At 37.7% G+C, this 22,157-nt stretch overlaps 1 protein-coding gene across 10 annotated transcripts in view; it reads right to left on the bottom strand.

The window, feature by feature from the left end:
• pbx3b (pre-B-cell leukemia homeobox 3b) overlaps positions 1-21,694 on the bottom strand; it is a 96,846-nt gene extending 75,152 nt beyond the window's left edge. For 3 of the 10 annotated variants that reach the window (XM_051902589.1, XM_051902590.1, XM_051902592.1), the window contains exons 1-2: positions 20,191-21,692; positions 19,434-19,507 (exon numbers count right to left, since the gene is read on the bottom strand). In XM_051902589.1, the coding sequence (XP_051758549.1) occupies positions 19,434-19,507; positions 20,191-20,387 (271 nt within the window). In that variant the 5' untranslated portion in view covers positions 20,388-21,692. Of the gene's footprint in view, positions 1-7,189; positions 7,323-19,433; positions 19,514-20,190 lie in introns of those variants that run through there. The other 7 variants (XM_051902582.1, XM_051902584.1, XM_051902588.1 and 4 more) reach the window with 4 other exon arrangements.
• Positions 21,695-22,157: the final 463 nt, after the last annotated feature.

Here is a 22,157-nt window from a genome sequence, read left to right as displayed (position 1 = left end):
TAAGTGGGAGGTTTAGTAGTGATTAATGTTTTGTTATGCTAATTTAGAAGAGTTTCTGTTAATGTGGGTTTTTGGAGAGTTACCATCATGGTGACAAGTGGTGTATGCGGCTTGGTTTGAGTGCAAGTATGTCAAATGCTTTACATTTCTGCACTCATTCAGCAAGTGCTATGCCATGCTATTGTTAACATGTTAGCAAATTAGCATGTTAGCACTTTCTGAATTAGCTTGTTATAGCTAAGTTTACGCTAATAAAAATGTTTACAGTGAGATTACATGATAATTTTAAGCTGCTAAATGTATGAATTAGTGTACTCAAACATTTCAAGTTAAGAATAATTAAAATGTACGAGTACAAAACAAAAATCTGCCAGTTCTGCTTACTTAAACTTTGAATTTCTTAACTAAAAAAAAATTGAGGCAACTGATAGTTTTGCCAACTTATTCGGGTTTACAGTGTATCCAAACAAAAGTCTGCAAAAACAGAGAAAATATAGTTATATGTAAATAAATTAATAATTAAATAAAGAAATGAAAAATAACAAAAAAAGTTGCAACAACAAAAAAGCGAGAAAAAAAGAAAAGAAGAAGAAAAAAAACGACTCATGACAGCAGTTGTCCAGTGGCGCCAAAAGTGACATCAGCAGCTTGTTGACAAGCAGCGGGGCAAAATATGTGATGTCACATCCTCTCCCAGTCATGTCTCGTGACACACATTGCTCTTTTCTTACATTCCTAATATCAAGCATTGATGAGTGCTGTGGTGTAACGGATCAGCCATATCCTGATTTCTATCATCCCTCTCTCTTTCCATCTCCCTCCCTCGCTCTGTCGCAGGTGTCCCAGCGTTGGCTGTCAGGGTGGCACGTTTTGAGTCCTCTGCCCGTCAGATAAAAATCGCAGAAGCTGGTGTTTGGACTTAGTGACAGCAATTTATTTGAATGTTTTGTCAGCGCTGTGCTGCATTATATGAAGGCCGCACGCCAATATGACACGTCTACCCCCTGCCCATAAGTATGCAGACACACACACACACACACACATATACGCACAAAATATAATAACATGTAGCTATTGACACTCTCATTCACACAGACGCAGTTTGGCTCATTCTAATGAATAATTATAACACCTAAAGAGATAAGATGCAAAAAAGCATGTTTCTGTTTATAATATAATTCCTGTGAAATCTGGTGACACATTCCAGAAGTTTAAAACAATTAAAGCTTAAACCTACGAATGCATCTTGGGAAATGGTTAAAGTTGTTATACGTATGTATTATCTACATATGGTGTTGGCCCCCAAAAAAATACACAATGCAAAACAGAAAAGAAAATTCTATTTGCACTTCACTGAAAAAGTGCTAACAGGTTATTAGCGCAGATTCATATAACTGTCGGAAGCCTGCCGCATTTTCACGTCTTACTTCAGACAGCGGTAAACAAAAAAAAAAAAAAAGTCTAGTGTAAACGTTCGTGTGTTGGCAGGCAGCTGGGTGAGTCTTGTTAGGGCAGTGTTAATGCTGAAACACACAGTCAGACATAGTTAGCAGCTGTTTCAGGCATTTAGAAGATCGCCTCTCCTATTACTCTGTAACACTTCCACACGCAGCCCTCGCTCGGCACCAGACACACCAATTACAACGTAAACTCCTGCTCTACACACTTAACCACCACAAGCGCGTGCAAACACCCACAAACATGAAACCGCAAACCAGCATGCCTTTATTTTCCAGAGCGCAGAACTTTTCCCTTTTCTAAACATACATACTGCTTAAGCGTGTATATGTACACACTTAGAACAAGTCCACTTGACAGTGCACGAGTACCGGCAGGAGGAATGATTAATTCATCTGAAAACACAAGCACATTAACGAGTCTCTAAGCACAACTCAAACTAGGTCTGTGTAATCCTAGATGTGAAAGGCTTCTTGGCCACAAGCCGTCTGGACTTGAATGTATTACCTATATGAACATACACACTCACACACACAGCCAAAATAATAATACATATTAATGGATGAATACACAAAATGTGAAGTGATTTTCTACATTTCTCAACTGAAACTACAGCAGCAGATCATCATCCCTGTTTTAAATCAGATAGCATCTCTGGAATTGTTTGTCCGGCTCTAAACAAGAGAAGAAAAGTGACAGTTTCTTAACACTGGACTGTCAGCAACTCTGCGGGATGTTATTTACATTGGGCGCCGACACAGTACGCTTGTTCTCTATTTTAGGACACAGCTTCTGCAGGACTGAGAGAAATTTAGTTATACTACTGTCCAAAAGTTTGGCGTCAGTAAGATGTTTGAAAGAAATTAATTATTTTCATTTAATGTTTTATAATATAATAGTCCACATGGATGCGTTAAATACATCAAAAGTGTCAGTAAAAACATTTACATTGTTTTAAAAAAAATCTAATTCAAATAAATGTTGTTTATTTGAATTTTCTATTCATCAAAAAATCCTGAGGAAAAAATAATAATAATAAGCAGCACAATTGCTGATTTCTGAAGGATTATGTGACACTGGAGACTGGAGTAATGGCTGCTGAAAATTCAGCTTTGCCCCTTACAGAAATAAATGGCATTTTATAGTATATTATAATAGAAAATGGTTATTTTAAATTGTAATAATATTTTAAAATATTACTATTTTACTGGATGTTTTGATCAAATGAATGCAGCCTTGCTGAGCATGAGAAACTTCTTTCAAAGGCATTATCTCACCGACCCTAATTTTATATATATATTTATATATGTATTATGCCTACATTATTACATATTTTTGACAACTGAAATATTGTAATTGTATTTAAAGTCCCCCTGTAGTCAATCATTTTATCAGAATTTCATCAGAAACACCAGCGATTTCAAACTTTCAGTTTTTTTGTACTTTTGGTTCACTGCCGTTTTAAGGAGAAAATACTCAGCAATGGTGTTGACTTATGATTTTGCACATGATTTGTCTTAAAACATATTAAAAACACCACATAGACAAATAAACAACATTAAAACCTTGATTTTCACCACAGGGGGAGTTTAAAACTTATATTATTATTAATAATAATAATAATATAAATATTACATAAAAATCCTACTACTGACATTAAACAGCAATAGAAAAAAAGAAGAAAAAAAAAAAGCTGACAGCAACAAGAGGAACATAAAACTGCAAGTGTGATGCTTACGGTGTGTTGCAAAAGAAAAACACGATTTTTCCAGCATTGCCAGATCAATCAAAGATCAGGTAATGAAATATGCTCTGTCCTGTTTTGTTATCTATTTATTTTTAGCATGCTCCCGGAACCTCTGACAAATTGTGTGCGATCGCAAATCTCCATAAATCACGATTAAAGACAAGTATATCATCACCAGAGCATATATCTTCTCCGGCCTGACCCGTCCGCTAATGAGAAAAGGCCCTGGACTATCTCGGCTGATTAATTAATTCAAAATGTCGGCTGTTATTCAAATATGAGGCTGGCGCTATTTGAATAACACTTGACAGCAAATGCCTGAAGAAATAATTTCCAGTTTGTGCGACCCTCCACTGGATTGCTGATGATGGCTTATGGAAATGCTATACGTTGACTTGCCTACTCTCTCTCTCTTTCACACTCACTCTATCTCTCCTCCCTCATCCTCTGAGCCATCATGTTGTGTTTTCATTACTTCATTCCAAGTTCAGGTTGAGCTCAAGGGTCCAGTGCTTCCATTCTACTGCAGACCCTGTGTGTTAGCAGTGTGCCCTACAGTCTGGGTTGATCAGTGGTGCCTGGATAGACAGTAGACAGGGGGAGAGAGGTAGAGTTTGCAAACTATTGTGTACAGTGTGTGTGTGTATATATATATATATATATATATATATATATATATATATATATATTGCACATTGATAATTAAGACATTGTCATTGTATTTAATTGATAATTTAATAATATATGTGTGTGTGTGTATATATATATATATATATATATATATATATATATACACATACACACACACACACACATTTATATTTAGTATTTATATTCATAATTTTAGAATTTATATATAAAATAAAAATATAATTTTATATAAAATAAGCAATTTTATTTATTAATAATAATAATAATAAATATATGTAATGTAATATAATTAGAAACATTTTTTCTGAATTTAAAGGGTTGCATTTTTTGCTGAAATTTTGTGTTGAAATATCTAAAATACACTTTAAAATGCATATTATGGTGTGTGTGTGTGTGTGTGTGTGTGTATATGTGTGTGTGTGTATGTGTGCTCTATTTTTCCTGCACTCTATCTCTGCTCTCATCAGGCAGAGAGAATAATCAGGGCTCAGGAGACAGGAGAGGTTCAGTCATTAAATAAATTAACTCTGCTACACTACCATCCCTGAGCACCCACGTGACTATGACCGTGCTCTGCATGCACACATATATGCACATACACACATATAATGCTCGTAATATTTCCAGAAAAAAAATGTCAGTTAACTACTCGACGCAAGTAGGGAATTAGCAGACATACATAAGCTAAAATGATATGATAGGAATGTTACTGTACACCTCGTGCCACGTTGAAAGGGTCTCTAATTTGAGGAGGAAGTTAAGAAACGCCCTCTACCCTTGGTGTATCATCTTCATTTGCATGTGATAGGATGTCTTACTCTACATGATTATATTAAAGGTTAGGGCAAATTAAGAAGGTTGTGAAGTGATATATGAATGAAAAAAAAAAGCCTAATTCATCCTCTCATTTTACTCACACACTATATTTATATAGTTTTCAATTCTATAAAAAAAAAAAAAAAGTAAAACAAGAGGGAAAAATTTGTTAGAAACAAAAAAAGCTTTTCTAGTAACAAAAAGGGATGTCAAGAGTCAAACTACTTTACTAGTTCATTACATCAATATTTGACATGTAGTTTCCCTGTGAAATCTAAAAAACCCTCTTCAGCACTCATGTGTCTATTAAGGACAGCATTTTTTTTTCCTAAACTCATTGCTCCACTTCTAAAAACTCTCAACTCCTTGTAAGCCAGAAAAAAAGAGTGAAAAATCTCAAACTGTGCCACGTAAAACAAATCGCTATCAATCATTCTGACAGAGCTGCTGCTTATTTGAGAGGCAAAAGTGAGCAAAAAATCTAGCTGTCAGCAGTGTGGCCAGTGTCTAAACCCACACTTTACATTTCTGCAGCTACGAGACTTCACTAAAGGCCTTCAATCGCAGGTACAGACCTGGTCCTCTTATTTTTCTGCTCTAATATGAAACGTAAGGGATGAACAGCTTGATTAAAAATGCATGGCATCTCTAGTAGTAACAGATAATGATATCGCGACCGCCGCATGTCATTGAATTTGGTTCACCTATTTCAACTTTGATGCGAAATGAAACCATGCACTGGAGGTTTAGTGATCAAAAAGAGGATTTGGTTATTATAGGGTACATTTGATATTTGAGATCTAAATCAAAGGGCGAATGCAAATGTCTTATGAGTTCAACTTTTTTCACATGTCTGATGACCGAACAAAATGCTTAATGCATGAAAATAAATGCTAAAAGATGGCATTAGAAATTCATCTGTATTTTGTAAGGATGGATCAGCCTGCGTCAGAACCCTGCTGTGCTGAGCGGAGTGGTGTGTGTATTGACAGGGATGAAAGTCTCAGGTCGCGGACATGCGGTTTCCTCTGCGTCTCGCTCTAAATAAGATTACTGCACCAGCCAGGAGAAGAGCAGAGTGCCAAGATCCCCGATTAAATGAATTAACAAGTAACTGAGGCGATGTCCCTGGGACCCTGCCACTGCCAGAGAGACAAAGAAGAGAGTGAAGAAAAACTGTGTGACAGTGATTAACCTCACTATCTTAACTGATATGAAAGCATGAATACATGGTGTGAACAAAATCAGATCTAGTCGGTGAATTGCGGTTTTACATATGAATGTTTTTAACTAGGGTCCAAAGTTAACTTTTGGCAGTTGAACTGAGAAACTTTTCCAGCCATAAATATTACTTGTAAACCATAAAACTAGTTTAGATGTTTTTCAGTGCATTAGCTCACAGTAACCCATATTTTATGCAGTCTGTGTCTTTTCTTTTGCTTTGTTTAGTTTTATTAATATTTTTTAAAAGATGAAAGGGCATGTCATATAACTTGTTCTGGTTGGCATCTACATAAAGTGACATAAAATGCTACAGGAAGCATTTCTCCTCCTTTTTGAAAGCTGTTATCATAATTATACACAATTCTATGGCTAGCTGCATTTTAGAATTTGCATTTAGCATTATTTTTCCCTACTATTTGTATGAACAGAACCTTCTCGACCTACAAATTGAGAACAATTGCCTAGATCACATACGTAAACTACTGTTTAAAAGTTTGGTGTCAGTAAGATATTGTATCTTTTCAAAAGTAATTAATACTTTTATTCAGAGAGAATGCATCAAATTAATCAAAAGTGACAATAAAATATATTTATAATGTCACAAAAATTTCTATTTCAAATAAATGCTGTTTTTTTTAACCTATTCATCAACGAATGCTGAAAAAAGTATGAGGTTTCCACAAAACTATTAATCAGCACATCCATTTTCAACATTGATGATAATAAGAAATGTTTTCTGAGCACCAAATCAGCATATTAGAATGATTTCTGAAGGATCATGTGACAATGAAGACTGGAGTAATGGCACCTTTGCCATCACAGGGATAATTTACATTTTAAAGTATAGCCAATAGAAAACATTTTATATTGCAAAATGATATATCACAGCGGTACTGTTTTTACTGTAATTTTGATCAAATAAATGCAGAGTTGGTGAGAGACTTTGTTCAAAAACATTTAAAAAATCCCAACCCCAATACCAACTTTTGGACAGTAGTATATATAGCAGCAAAATATGACGATTGAAAATCCCATATCATTCGACCACTACTCGGAAGCATCATTGGGACAATATCACAGCAAAGACCTCCAACCGACAATAACACGCAACACAGAGGATGGAGAAGTGAGAACAGGAAAGAAAATGGAAAGAAAGGCAGCAGGAAATAGCAATAATGTTCTCGAGGATGACCTCCACGTTGTGAGAGAATAAAAACCTGACCCTTTTCTTCTGCTGCTTTTCAATCCCCATCAAAGTGTAGCAGGAGGAAAGGAGAATGTTCCCCTACTCACTGCCATTAATCACCACTTTCCCAGGAGCTGAGTGCGTATTCATTTCTGTCATCCCAAACATCAGCAAGTATTGTTATGGTGCTGCTCACTCCTAATTCAAGCAGTATGCACTGGCCAGGTTTCATCAATGAGGAGAGGAGAGGAGAGGAGAGGAGAGGATGTAAAGTTGCTTTTCAGAGCACACCGAGAGAAAGGGAAAGAGAGAGAGGTAGATAACCAGAGAGAGAAAGAGAGAGACTATCCCAGGGGCTCTGACACCAATTAAGCCATTTCACCATGAGCCCAGAACAGGATCTGCCCCCTCTCACTGAAACATGAGACAGCACCTAGCTCCGGCTGGCCCTGCGCCATCTTTCCGTTGCTTCAGCTTACAAAAATGAACTTCAAGGGCTTAGGGTGAAGAGACAAGCTCTGTTCCAAAACCTGCCTCGCTGCCTACTGCCTACACAGGCAGCTGCCTTCTGACTTAACATCATGACTGATTTGGAACATTCTAAGTGGTCGACACGTCTGTGTGGAACATAAATAGTGATTGCTCGACTGGCAATTGATTTCAAGTTTGAAGTTGGCATATTGCTAAACTAATGGAGCACTACTCTAAAAGCCATTAAATAGCACAGATAAATGTTGCAGGGTGAAATAATTTATTTTTAATCACACTGCACTGTAAAAAAAAATATTTTGAATGTTTGATTTGTTATCACAAATTTTTTTCTTTTGTCAAATCAACTTAGATAATTAATGTGGTTCAGATAACATAATATTTTGAGTTTCTGTTGATTAAACCAATTGCATTCATTGTATTAACTTAAATTTTTAATTTCAATAAACTCAAAATTTTAAGGCAACAAAGTAACTTACTGTTGTTGTTTTTTTTTTTTAAGTTAAACCAACAATTCTTTTTTACAGTGTGAACTTATTCTATCCATACACCACTGTTCATGAATTTTGAGTAAGATTTTTTAAGAAATTAATACTTTTATTCAGCAAGGACACAGTAAACTGATCAAAAGAGACAGTAAAGACATTTATAATGTAAAAGATTTATTTTTTGAAAGAAATGCGGTTCTTTTGAACCTTCTATTCATCAAAGAATTCAGAAAAAAAATTATCACTTTGCTCAAAAAAAATTAAGCAATTATTAAAACTATTTAAAAAGTTTTTAACATTGATAATAATAAGAAATGTTTTCTAAGCACCATATTAGCATATTAGAGTGATTTCTGAAGGATCATTCGATTAATGGTTGCTGAAAATTCAGCTTTGCTATCACAACAATTAAATATATTTTAAAATATATTAATGCATAAATAAACAGTCATTTCAAATTGTAATAATATTTCACAATATTACTGTTTCACTGTATTTTTTATTTTTATTTTTATTTTTTTTTATCAAATCAATGCCAACTTGGTGAGCATAAGAGACTTATTTCAAAAACTTTAAAAACATCTTTACCCCAAACTATTCTGCAGAGTTTATATCTTTGAATAATAAAAACACACAATTCTGTTGGCCATCTTTTGGAACAGCCTTTGCGTCGGAATGATGACTTAAAATGCTGCCTATGTAGGCAGCTCACTAGGTACTCTTGGGAAAAAGAATGTTGTTACATTTAGTTGAGGCTTTCTGGATTGTTTAACTGATGGGATGTATAAAGATGGAGGAGTTGGATAGAGGAGCATTCCCTCTAGCACCGTTAGCAACACGTAGCGTAAATCTCGTTCAGTCAGGAGTTAAACAGTTTACTCTCTGTGAGATACTTTGTTCTTGTTTCCTCACCCAAGACTGTAAATGTCCCCATGGTTGCAAAACCACAAACATTAGCATTTAACTTTTCGGTTATAATAGCGGCTTGGCTTTAAAACTTCCTGTCAACTGAGTGAGGGTCATTTATTCATGGGAGTGTATGTTTAACTGGGGGAAAAAAAAAAGGGACATTAAATGTGAGCATTAACCGAAAACGCCACAGTCAAAGTGAGCGATGGCATTAGGCTGGATTCTTGATGTTAAATAAATAAGTGCAAATCAATCGATATATAACCCCTCCAGCGATTAAATCCAAGGAATGCCTAGTAGTCGATTTTTAGAAACCACTCCTGAGGACGCTGCCCTGCTAGCTTTCGGACATTTACGTCTGCTTATAGGTTTTTTTTAGCCGCTGCTCCGTGCAGACGAAGTGAGGCTTGTCAAGGCCGCGGCAGAATAACGCCAGCTTTGTTATGAATTAAATATTAGAAATCTTAACACAGCAGCCAATAAGAATTATTTGCCTTGTTAAAGCAGCAGAAGACGATGATTAAAATTTCATTGCGTTGCAGTCTTTTTCCCATTTCTGCTTTCAATATATCATTCTAACGTATGAAATGCTGAAGGAACAATGGCACAGGGACTTCATTTGAGGAATGCAAATAGGAAGAGGGGAGGATAGAGCAGTGCTGTGGGGAGAATAAGACCCTGAAATGCTGCTTTAGGCTAAAAAAAAAAATAAAAATAAAACAGGCTTATACTTGAGTCTAATTTACCATTAAAGGACATGTTTGGATTTCTACACACATCAGGCAAACTGATCTGGGCTCTAAAAATGCATTGGCCAATATTATGTGCATATTTGCAAGATATTCTGAACACATTCCACATGTAAACTGCTATTAAAATCTCAAATTTTGCAAAGAGAGAGAGAGTAAACTTAGCAAACCAGAATATACATGCAATTATAACCAAAATTTGAACTTTATGAGACTGAATGAAAATAAAATTACAAATTTAAATAAATATCCAACCAACCAACCCCACTGATTAAACTCAACCATACAATTGCTACAAAAAGGATTCCAAATAAAAGATACAGAAAAATAGCAGTAGTTCTGCCCTAGAAAGGCAAGTGTGCATCGACAAACCCTGCATATTACACATATGAGGACAGTGCATGAGGAAGTATATGGACTTGCATCCTCTGCCCCTTGAGAAAATCTCACCACTGAAACAGAGGAGGCTAATGAAATGGAGATCTATAAATAGCGATGTCATTACAATGAGAGGACCACTCTCCTCCCCTCCCCTCCCACCTGACCCTTTTTGTGCTAATAAGCATTCTGACAGTGATGCAGGTTCTGTTGGATAGCCGTGCAGAGCCGAGGTCCTGTGACCAGAGTGGTATCTGTGACCCAAGAAAACCAAGTACTTGGACATTACCTCAGTGGGCGATTGTAAAGATTCTGAGACAGAATTGAGTAATGCACTGGAATTGTGTAATCGCCTGCAAAATTTATAATCATGCCAGAGTTATTTGCAGGTCTGTAAGAGTAGTGGAGGTGGAATAATTTTAAGTACTGCACAATTGTAGTTTACAGTTCTCCAGGTGGTTCTTGAAACCTAAATCTTGAAACTCCCAATGATTCTACAGTAACATTTTCTTAATTTCAAGGACTCTCATCTTTGTTTGACCTTTGGTCAATCCAATGACCCCAATAATGCTACGTTTACATCTTTTTCCATACCCTGAATTCATTGGGCAAGTGTGTTGTCCAAGTGTTGTTACGTTTTTAAATGGTTTTATGCTCTATAGAATCATTCGAATCAGTTTTGTCTTTCTACAATAAATTAACCACATTTTGAGAAATACATTTTGAGATATATGTACAAATGATTAAAAAAAATGTTCTACATAAGTCTAAGAACCCCCTACAGTACCTTCATGGGCCTCCATGGAGTTCTTGGTTGAAAACCCTGGCTTTATTTTAGTGCCTTGTTGAACGTAAATCAGTGTAACACAACACTGAGAATAATTCAAGAGAAAAAAGGCTTTATTTCCATTACTGGATGCAGTACCGCCGCTTGCAATATCGAAAATATCTATATAAAACTGCACATAACAGCCCATGAACCTAGTGTCAATAACAAATGGGACCCGTGTTAGACAGCGGCGTATGAATTGAGTTACACAAATATCATATCCAGAACGTTTGGCCAACGTTAGCATTGCTCATCGCGTCACAGTTTGCTCCGTATGCGACACAAACACTGCTGTGGGTGGATGGGTGTTTCACAGCTTTTACGCCCTGGTGACAAAATTATTGATGACAACGCATCACAAATTGCACTTATTTCATATACAGATGACAGGGCGAGGGGGGGGGATGTAAAATATTAAAACAGCAGCGCCGGGTGGGAACATTTACTTTTTTTAAATGAAAATTTAATGTTTCAATACAGAGCACAATTTAGTTAAACGGCAAAGGATAGCTGACAATTCAAAGGTGATGTGAGATTCATCAGAGGTTTGCGCCAGCCACCGCATCTGAGGAACGCGTGTGTATGTATATAGAGAGCATTTATGTGACACCGGTTAAAGTGTAGGTCAAGCATCAAGGGGAAAAACTTTTTTTCTCAAAAAAACAAAAAAGAAAAAAATCATCATATAGCATATTTAATTAGTGTAGTTTTTATAAGACAAAATAAAACAATGAGCCAAAAGTGGCTGTGGAAATCCTGCTCTGATTGGCCATGAATTTCAAAATATCTTTATCAACTATTTCATGTCCACTTCCTCATATACAGGCTACAGGAGCAATCTGAAGTCAGAGATAATTAAATGAAACATGAGCTCATCTTAGACTGGGTAGAATGGGGAAGAGGTTGGCAGTGTGTTTGTCTGTGTGTGTGAGCGTTGAGGAATCAAGAGGCAATTTATGAATAAGACAAGCAAAATAAAGACAATGTCACTAACAGCCGTACAGATTCTGGGGAAGTAAACATTCTCTCTCCTAATGCACAGACCACATACTGAGAAACACTGCAGTGGATTATTAAAGTCACACTTTCTATCAAGACACTATGCCTTTTATTGAACCCAAAGGAGATTCACGATCACTGAAAAAGTCTAAGTGTTATCTGTAGCTTTAGACGCACTGAGCCTTGGTGCTCATGTGGGGAAAACGGATTTGAATCTAACCTGCAACATGTCCTGTTTTCAATTCCTTGACTGTCTCTCAATAAAAACAGAGGCCAGAGCTATTCCGACAGCATTTTTTCATATAAGAAACAACATTTTTACCAGCTCTGCTATTTGCATGTACATCCAGGACATTTCCTAATAAACCTGCCAAAATTTTATGCCATAAAAGGCTTATATGCATAGCTAATGTGCTACACAAAACATAAACAACAAAATGTACAAAAAAAACAACAACTATGGATCTGTTTTTCACAAAACCTCAGACAAAGACTATGGTGAATAAGTACAGTGAGAAATCATACTGATGTGCATAGAAGCATTATTTGTGCAGCAAAGCCTTTGCCATATGCAACAAGAAGTAGATTAGCCTCATATATGTAAAAATATGTCTGAAAGATACAGAGTGGGAACATTTGTTCGAAAAAAGACAAATGCTCAAAGCGTGTGCAACCTTGTGATTACAGATTTTCTCCTCTCCTTTTTTTTTTGCATTCTTTTTTACCTCTCACCAGCCTGACATCCATCCGTACCCTCTCTCTTTCTTTTGTTAATTCATTCATCTGCTTTTTCTTTTCCATACCCACCTTCTACCGGAAAAAAGCAAAGGGTTTTACGGCACTGTAAGGAAGATAGCAGTCACTCTTCCTCGATTTCAAACATAAAGTCTAGTAATGGAAAGAAACAGAGAAAGAGAGAGAAGGACAGAGAGATAAAGAGAGAGAGAGAGGCCACGGCATTCAGGAGTCCAGGCGCCCTGCTGAGCAGAAGCCATTCTGCCTTACACTATCTTGTCACTGCAGACGCATCGCTGGGGCAGACGGGAACAAAAAGCAGCCCAAAGTCAATTGTCTCCACTGCTGAATGGCTTTCTATTGCAGGCTGCATACATTTACTCAGGCATTTGCAAAAAAAAAAAAAAAAAAAAGCTTTTGCTATTGTAACTAAAGGCGAGAGAGGAGGGCGACGCTCACTAATATTTACTTTGGATCGTAATGACCGGGCTCATGATGATGTCATAAAGAGACTGAGACGCACGGCTTCCCACCTACACAAATATGGATCACAAGCCAGAGTCAATTTTTCATAGTTTCATGGTTAAGTGCTCCTTTGTTATTTCGTAATTAGCAAACAATTAATGAGTATGTTCTCTCATTAATTAATAATCTGTAATTATGGAGTATTAAAATAAGCCGTCACATTCATAATAATCCAATCAATTGATATTGAAAATATCACTTTCATATTATTTTACCTGCTATTATTTAAAAATAGAAATGTATATAACAATAACAATTCAAGTAATAACAACAATAACCAAGCAGATGTCAAATTAACTTCAGGCTAGATTTAGTTGGCTCATTACCGCTTTGTCGGGGCGCCTCAAAATGAATGGTCCCCGAGGGTTTAAGAAACGCTTACTCTAGAAATCCTTGCATTCCATTTTTTCAAGGTAATGCTTTTAGCCGGCCTCGCATGTGGTTAATTACGATGGTGCCTACAAATTAATTCAGCCGGTTCAGAGTGCACAAAGAAGGGTCTCGCCGCGGATGCACAAATAACAACACACAGTTCTTTGCTGAAAAACAGCGTACGTGTGGATGTGTGTGTGTGTGTGTGTGTGAGGGGAACAGCGCAGCGGGGGCCACACTGCCGGCTTCCTGCAGTCTCTCCTCCAGACCTCCCGTTTCTGAACTTGATGAGTCAAAGGTCAGAAAAACAACAAGTCAATAGGCAGGCAGCCGCCGCCGAGGCAACAAACAAGAGAAGAGGAGAGAAACCGAGAGAGAAAGAGGAGCCTATGATTTTGGCCCTGTAATAGTTTTCTGTAATCTCTCTGTATTGATTAAACCTCACTTCAGAAAGGAGTGTTGCTTCGGAGCACACCTAACCCCCCCCTCCTTTCTTTCTCTCTTTCCTGGTCAGAAATGCCATATGGAGGTAATCTTTCACCTTTGTTATTCCTCGCTGCTCCCGCTGCATCTGCCACTGCTGCCGCCAGCCCTGCTCTCTACCGGCGGAGAGAAAGCAAACAACCCAAACACACACACACACACACACACACACACACACACTCTGTCTGATTAGCACACAGTCAACCCAGCAGAGGTCTTCCTCAATTCGCTGCTCCACTTCTGTATTCCCTCTCGAAACAAACTAGACAAGTTTATTCTCCGCACGTTAAGGCTTCTTTCACCCTTTGTGCTGGGATTTCTCCATCCCTGTAGCCCAGACACATTATATGTTAATGCCACCAACGAAACGAAACTAAAATCATCTGATTTGTTAATTATGCCACCCAATAAACTGACCCGAACATGTTAGCGGGAGTGGATGTCATTGTATAATGGAGTTATAATGATTATGCAGAAAAAAAACGTGAAAAAACATACACACTTAAGAGACTTCGGAAAATCAGATACCTAAAAAAAATGAAAAGTGAGAGAGGGAGAGACTGAGAAAGAAAAAAAAGAAGAAAAAAAACAGCATCTGCTAACAAAAAAATGATTTTCAAGCATTCTGCCACATTCCCTTCATTTGATTCATTTAAATGCAAAAGCGAGAGAAAGTGGAAGGGAAGAAAAAAAAAAACAAACCCCTCCTGCTAAAAACACTCAATTTACTGACAGGCAAATGACTTCACGCTGCCACTTAATCTCATTTCTTGCATAATGCCCTCTAATTAGCATATCAAAGTGAATTAATACTTCTAGGGCATTAGCAATGGGGAAATCTACTCAGGGCCTCCAGTAGCAGTTAGTGGAGTGCCAAGAAAGCTCCCCAACACTACAGACAGCTTTGCATTGCAAAACGCTTCTATCCATTTATCCGCCATGTATGTATCTCTCTCCTCTTCTCCTCCACCCACCCTCTCTCTCTCTCACATCATCTTGCCCAGCACTCTTTGAAAAAGAGAAAGAAAGACATTTTTTTTCATGCCGATTCTCCGCAGTGCCCCGGGGTTCCCAAAAACAACTCAAACCTATCAGCCCGACAAGACTTTGAATTTGCAGTAATCTGTGCTTAATCTGACAATTAACTCGGCACGTTTTTGTACTCGTCAACATGACGTTTGTCATTCACAATCTTCGAAGTTAGCGATAAGAGAGATCTAGAGGCTCTCCACACATCTACATATCACCGTTTCAGGGCGCATATGTGTACATCCCTGACATTCTCATAGTCAAGGCAAAGGTACACACTCATGCATCCCGAAGTCACACACATCATCTCTGTTCGCTCGCTCTACAAACAGATGTACATACACAGCTTTTCCTTCTCACTGTTTACATAGTTACAGTACAAACACTTCAGGTTTGATTTACCCCTTTTCGCCTTTAAGCCCCCTTTGCATCAGATCCAAAAGCAACAATGAATGTTTCATCTTTTCAAAGCTCTGTTCTCTGCTGCGATTCACAAATACAAGGCCAAGAAATCTCTCCGATTGGAACTTATTCATACATCAGCACTGGCAGTTGTTAGCATTTTCTCTTACTGTATAAAGAGAGATACATTTAGCAGTGACTGCATGACATAAACTGTACAATATCAATATCACACACACACACTAAGTTCAACGATGAAACCTACTATTTACAAAAAATAACTATTAAATGAGTTGTGACGCAAAGTTTTGTTATTTTCTTTAGTATGTAATAAAAAAGATCTACACATAAATCTCCATGGCAGTCGTATACTGACAGAACATGTCCGACATGTACAACAAGTTGCGGAGACTGCATGCGCTAATTGTGCACGTATCATCCAATAACTTTCAGGAACTTAATCATGTCGTAGTTTTCCATTTACACAGATTTCCTCTCACTGCAACGGCATCAAACCCTGACAACAACCTCCCAACACCTCATTTCTTCTACGCATCTGTTGAGTACGATAAGCAAAATACATACTGCTCTGATACAAGGTGTTCACTAAGTATGTGTGTGGTGCGTTAAAGGGAAAAAAGCCTCACAGAAGATGTGTTGGGCTGAAAAAAAACAACAAGGAGTAGCATGCTTATCAGAGAAAGTCTCTCTTATCACTCTGATGAGACAATGTCCTTCAACGGGCTTGTGGAGAGAGAGAGAGGGGGAAAAAAAACAAAGTCTCACACAGAGGGAAAAAAACAGCTTTCCTATGTACACACTATAGCAAGAAAATTTAAGTACCGGTTGTTTCACACTTTAACAATTTTAACAATCCGTTCCTGTGATTTTATAAAACAGAGCGGGAAGCAATGAAAAGTAAACATACATGTACAGAGTAAGAAAATATCATGCTTGTGTTCACTTGTGAGTTAATAAACAAATTAGCAGAATGAACCTTGTTAGGAAATTAGTCCGGATGCGTTAAGAAGGCGGAAAAAAAAAGAAACCATTCAAACAGGCAGCGTCAAAGGGATTAACCGAGATTACAGCAACTGAGCTAGTAAACAAGCTCATTTAAATAATTAGCATACTTAGGGACTCTACTCTTTATGCATATTTAATTAGAGCTATAATGTAATAAGGGACATAGCTGTATTAAATGTAACATGATAGGTGCACATGGAAGCACAGTCAACAGCTGGAAGTGGATTTATAATAATGAAAATGCATGTACAATGTAAAATTAAATGCAAAAAAGTTTTTTTTTATATAAAATGCTATAAATGTGCTAACATTTAACTGTATTTGTAAGCAAATAAGCACTATAAGCAAAAGTTTTGAGATAATATAAAACACACACACACATATATGTGTGTGTGTGAGAAATTTAATATATTAAAATATTATAAATGTAAATTTCCTCTCTCTTCTTGCAACTATCCATCTTTTCTTGAGACACAACAGCATACCCACATTAGCTTACATTAACAGTTACATTAAGATTCAGCTACAGCATTCAGTAATCAGTTTCTTTCTTGCTTGCTTGCTACTCATTCTATCTGTTTCTGGACAGGCATAAAGAACATCTCAAGCAGACCGGGCAGTGGAGCAGGGCCTTGCCCTCCCGCAGTTGAGACCTCCAACAGCCGAGAAGTTCATTAAGTTTTATGATCTTCCTACAGTCACTTCTGCTTATAAGCCACACAAAGGCCACAAATCTGGCAAAGCACTATTCTGACTATACAACCACACAGAGACCAGATAAACACATGAACTGATATTCAAATGTTATTACATTGCTGTATTTATCATAGTTCAAAAACTATATTATTTAAGCTCTAGTATGTGAAATGACTATCTCTTTATTTTTCAAAAATTAAATGAATCGTTTGTGAACCTAAAGTTCATACATGTAGATATGATAGAGTTGCTTAAAAAACAGCACTAAAATAATATTTTAACATTCTTATTTCAGCATGGTATTAAAAGAAATACATTTTCTAAACATTAAAAGTAAAGACAAAAGTTCTTAGTCTAATTCAGTGCGTTTGTCATTGTGTTTTGGGCTCACCTTACGGATTTCGCTCTGCTATTCTCCTTCCGCATTATCCAGAAATACATACTGCACATTCCTGGTAAAATCCCCTTATCTAAGGGTCTCTCTGGATTCTGAATATCTGGTTATGTGGTCATTCTCTCTTTATACCTGCGCCCTGCATGATTGCAGAACGCGCGCGCCTTTGCGCGCATCACGAGCGTGTGTTAACCGTCGCAGCATAAAGGAAAACTGCACATTAAATTACATCCACTAAGCTACTGGACGTACTGAACCGATTCTGCTTCTACGGGTGCTGATTTCTCCCTCAAAGAAAAAAAAAAACTATCTTTTGTGAGACAGTGACATATGCTAATGTTCCGTGTCATTGGGGCAGGCGGTATAGCCTTGGTAACGCACGTGCTGAATTGATGTCGTATCTGTCATTGGACTTCATTTACAGTGCGCGCGCGACAGACTGTTTCAGAGGTGCTTGAGTGTCAGAAAAAGTGAGGATAGAATATTTCTGTTTGGTATAGACATGCATATGCACTCAAATATATTTTTCTCAATGTCTCTAACTAATTTGAACAAAGATATGTGAGGTCACACACATGATCCATTTGAAAATAACGTGCGTTTGTACTTCTGCCGCAAAAATTATTTCTTAAAAGGTCCCTAAATAGTGTTAGTAGCCAATAAAAGTAAGCTTGCCACTCAGGGTCAATGTTTTGTTTTAGTCAAATACAGAAATGTACAACATTTAGGCTATAAGATCCAATCAATGGTCAGTCAAGTCATACACTGTAACTAATAATAATAATAATAATAAATTATTAAATCAAATTTAATTGCAGTTTTAAAATTGTAAAGTGGTGCAAAAGTGACAATCTGCAGTTCATTACACTTTTTCAACCACTGTTCATTTAATTACTGATAAAGAAAATTAAGATAAAACTCTAAGCAGGCATAAAATAGAGCATAAATTGCATAAATTATCAAGACAAGATAAAGCAAAATTGCTGTATAACAATGAAAGCATTTCCCAATGTAAACTATGTCATCTAAATATTTTTTACAAGTTAGACTCACACCAAACTAATAATGACTGACATATCGATCACTCCTGGCCATAAGTCGGTTTTAACACAACAATAACGCACCATAACGCCAAGCGTCTGCACGTGTCGGTGAACGATGTATAACCTTCACAGCGCTGGCGCCTTTCATAATAAAACGGGGGCAATAATTAACTGCAGGAACGCCGATACTGCCAATAATTATCCAGTAAATTGGTCGCATAATTAGGCAGAGGAGCGCAGGAATTGGACCGCTCTCCGAACCAAGAACACGCGTAAACGCTCACTGGGCTTCCAGTGGTACAATTAAGCAAAACAAGCTTGATATACAACACCAACACCGCACAAAACATATCCTCAATGACAAACCCTGAGTATCCCGAAGATGTATAATTGTCTAGCAATTCACCAACTGTGGGTCTTGAAAGATTAAATGGACGGTGGGAGAATAGCGCGTTGTAAACAAGGGAACTGCCGAGGTGCCTCTCTCACACATGCCCCCAAAAGAAGGCACTCAGTTCAGCCTCACGATGCAACGCAGAGGGGGGGAAAGCTCATCATCGTATATTTCGTACTCTTATGCTGATACATCCAATTATGACTATTCATTTTCAGAAGTGGGATGCAGAGAAATGTGGATGCTGGCTTGGTACAACTGGACTTCGCTGACGAGCAAATAAAAAAAAAAAAAAAAACACCAGTAAAGATGGCGGTGTCTGAAGGATTAGTGGCATTGTACTGTTGCTTTTTTCTTCTTGAGATGTCTGTGCGTAATTTAGCTTTTTTGTTAGGTTATGCATTATCTTACCTGTTTTCTCTTTGATCTCGCAGAGCACACTGAAGAGGGCTGGCTTCATTCTGTGACAGTTGAGCCCATGTTTCCTGTGCCATTTGGGAGCAAGAGACGAGATTGATATATAGTCACTTAAAACTCATAATTCCGTCGCATTAAAACTTTATAAGACATCAAGCCTTGAGTTTAAATTTGCCCTCAAACTGCATTAGTTTGATAGTGAGGCAAACATGGCCTTACTCATCACAAAAGTTCAAAACAAAGCTACGTAAAATTACTAATACTTTTCTTAATTCTCAACAAAGTTTTTTGTAGTTGTGGAAGTGTCAAGGCCTTCTCAGTTCAGAAGTAGTAAAGTGTGATGTAGAAACTTTTAATGAGATGCCCACATGTGTTGAGTACTTTACCTGTGTATGTGAAAGACAGAGAGGCTATTTTTAATATTTCAATACACAAGTTTAGTGAACAGTAACTGATATTTTGCCTTAAACTTTAACTTGAGAAATAAAAAAAGTGATTTCAACTTCAGATATGGCCATCTGGATATTTAGATGCAAACGTTACTCTCAATGTTTTACTATGGTAACATTTGTGAAAATTACTGCTGGGGCAAGAGTTTCAATGAGTGGACAATACTGTAAGATAAAAGTTAGCTATTGTGACGTGTAAATGTACACATTATAAGCTATCGTATAGAAATAAAAATTAAATGAGAGAACATGAATTTCTGAAGAAAACAATGAAAACGTTTATATCAACAAAATGCACCAACTTTGCTTGCGCCTCGTCCAGGCTTTGGTCGGTGATGGTCATGATCTGATGCAGAATGTCACCGATGTCTTGTTTTCTTCCATCCCCATCGGTTCCGTCGTGTCCATGAGGAGGCGGCAGAGCCATGCCTCCCTGTACCGAGTGACCAGCCAGGTTGACACCGCCGAGAGCCTGCATGATCCGGGCTTGCTCGTCCATAGTCCGCCGCAACACAATCAATGCGCTCGTGCTCAGTCACTGAGATGGGTGAAATAAAGTCGGAGAATGCACATGCAAAAACAACTTGATTATTTCATGTGCGGTGTTTAACGGGTCGCTATCGTGCGCAAAATATTGACCGTGAAGCAACGCGGCAAATACAATAAATCGCTGGATGAAATATAGTGGAATTGATGTCCCAGGAATCACTTTATGGAAAAGATTTAAATCGTCTTTGATCCTCCTGTATGAATGTCCATTGGAGAAAAATTAGCGATGATATTTCTTGTCTATTATTTAAGTAAACTTCAGCATTCAGGTGACAGTGGTTGCCCGTTCAATCCTGTCCGAATCTTCATGCCAATTTGTCTTTTTCTTTGAAGAGCTGGGGTCCTTTGCAGATGTCTGGAATTCTTCTTAGGATAATTTCGCCTTGTGCACTTCTTGAAAACTTGGACAAATCCGTAGTATTACAAAGAGTTGCAAACAAAACATCCCATGCCTCTGATGGAAAGTAATAATTAATCAAAATTAATGATTATGTAATTAAAAAGAAGCACGCTGAGTGTGAACAACAACGGGCAAAATATTGCCTTTTAAAAGATTTTTTTCTCTCTCTCCAAAAATAAAATATAAGAAAATAAAAGAAGCCGAGTGAAATAAATTAAACCATCAGCACCGGCGACCAGAGCTATAAAGATTGTAGGAAAAAAATATAAAAATGTATAAAAAACTTTTCTCACTTTCAGTAGGGAAAATAGAAAAACTGGCGAAAAAATTAATCACGCGCCATAAAGCGATGCGCAAAAATATCTGCTGGCGGAAATTTATGAGTCGAGCGCGCGGGCTGTGTGTGCTTTATGTTGTTTGATGGCAGCGGTAGTGAGCGATTGACAATGTGCCAATGCCATTCACTCAGTGCGGACGTGTCAGAGAAGAAAAAAAGATACAAAATCGACATCAAAATGCACGCTCCGCCCTGCAGAGGAGGGGTCTTAGATTCTTGTCACTTCTCGCCGAAGCCCCCGAAAACAAAATGCCAGTTAGCTACTAATGATACTGCTGGTGATGATAATGATGAGACCAGAACATCAAATCAACAGCGTTTAAGTCTCCACTTTACGCGTGCCTCATTTAAAAGCGCGCCCGTGCATTGAGATGCCGTTACATTATAACCATTTCCAATAAAACAAACAAAAGGTCGGAGTTTTATATTGTCTGATTCAAACTAATAATGAATTGCACGGGCCCCCTCGCTTCCTTACACCATAGTATGGTCGCCTCCAACAAGCCGTGCTTGCAGGGGCAGGAAAGCAGAGGACATGTTTATAATATTGGAAATAGACGCCCCGAACCAATCAGCGAAGAGTCCGTCTTTGAGTGGCGGCCCGAAGGACCAATGAGTGACTCAAAATGATCACGAACGCCCGCCTTCAGAGCTCAATACCTTTGCTACGGTTGTACAGAGAGATATCAACTTCTGATTGGCCGTTGCCAAGGGTGACATCTACTGCAAAAGCAGGCGGCGCTGCGCAGCGCTCCTCGGCAGTTGCTATGGTAGCAGACTGCTCAGTGGGCTTGAAGCAAAGAGACACACTGAAACATATCTGCGCCTTCCTCCGGTTGCCTCGATTCTTACATTTCGCCTTACTAAACCCACTGTGGCTTTCCCGCCAAACCACTGTATTTCCGATTCCAAATCCCTACATTTCATGTACTGGCGTTGTTAAAATAAGCTACGCGACTTACACCTAAACCATTTTGTTTTTT

The sequence above is a fragment of the Ctenopharyngodon idella genome, chromosome 8, assembly GCF_019924925.1.
Source record: "Ctenopharyngodon idella isolate HZGC_01 chromosome 8, HZGC01, whole genome shotgun sequence".
Lineage (NCBI taxonomy): Eukaryota > Metazoa > Chordata > Actinopteri > Cypriniformes > Xenocyprididae > Ctenopharyngodon > Ctenopharyngodon idella.
This window is presented reverse-complemented; position numbering and strand designations above follow the sequence as displayed.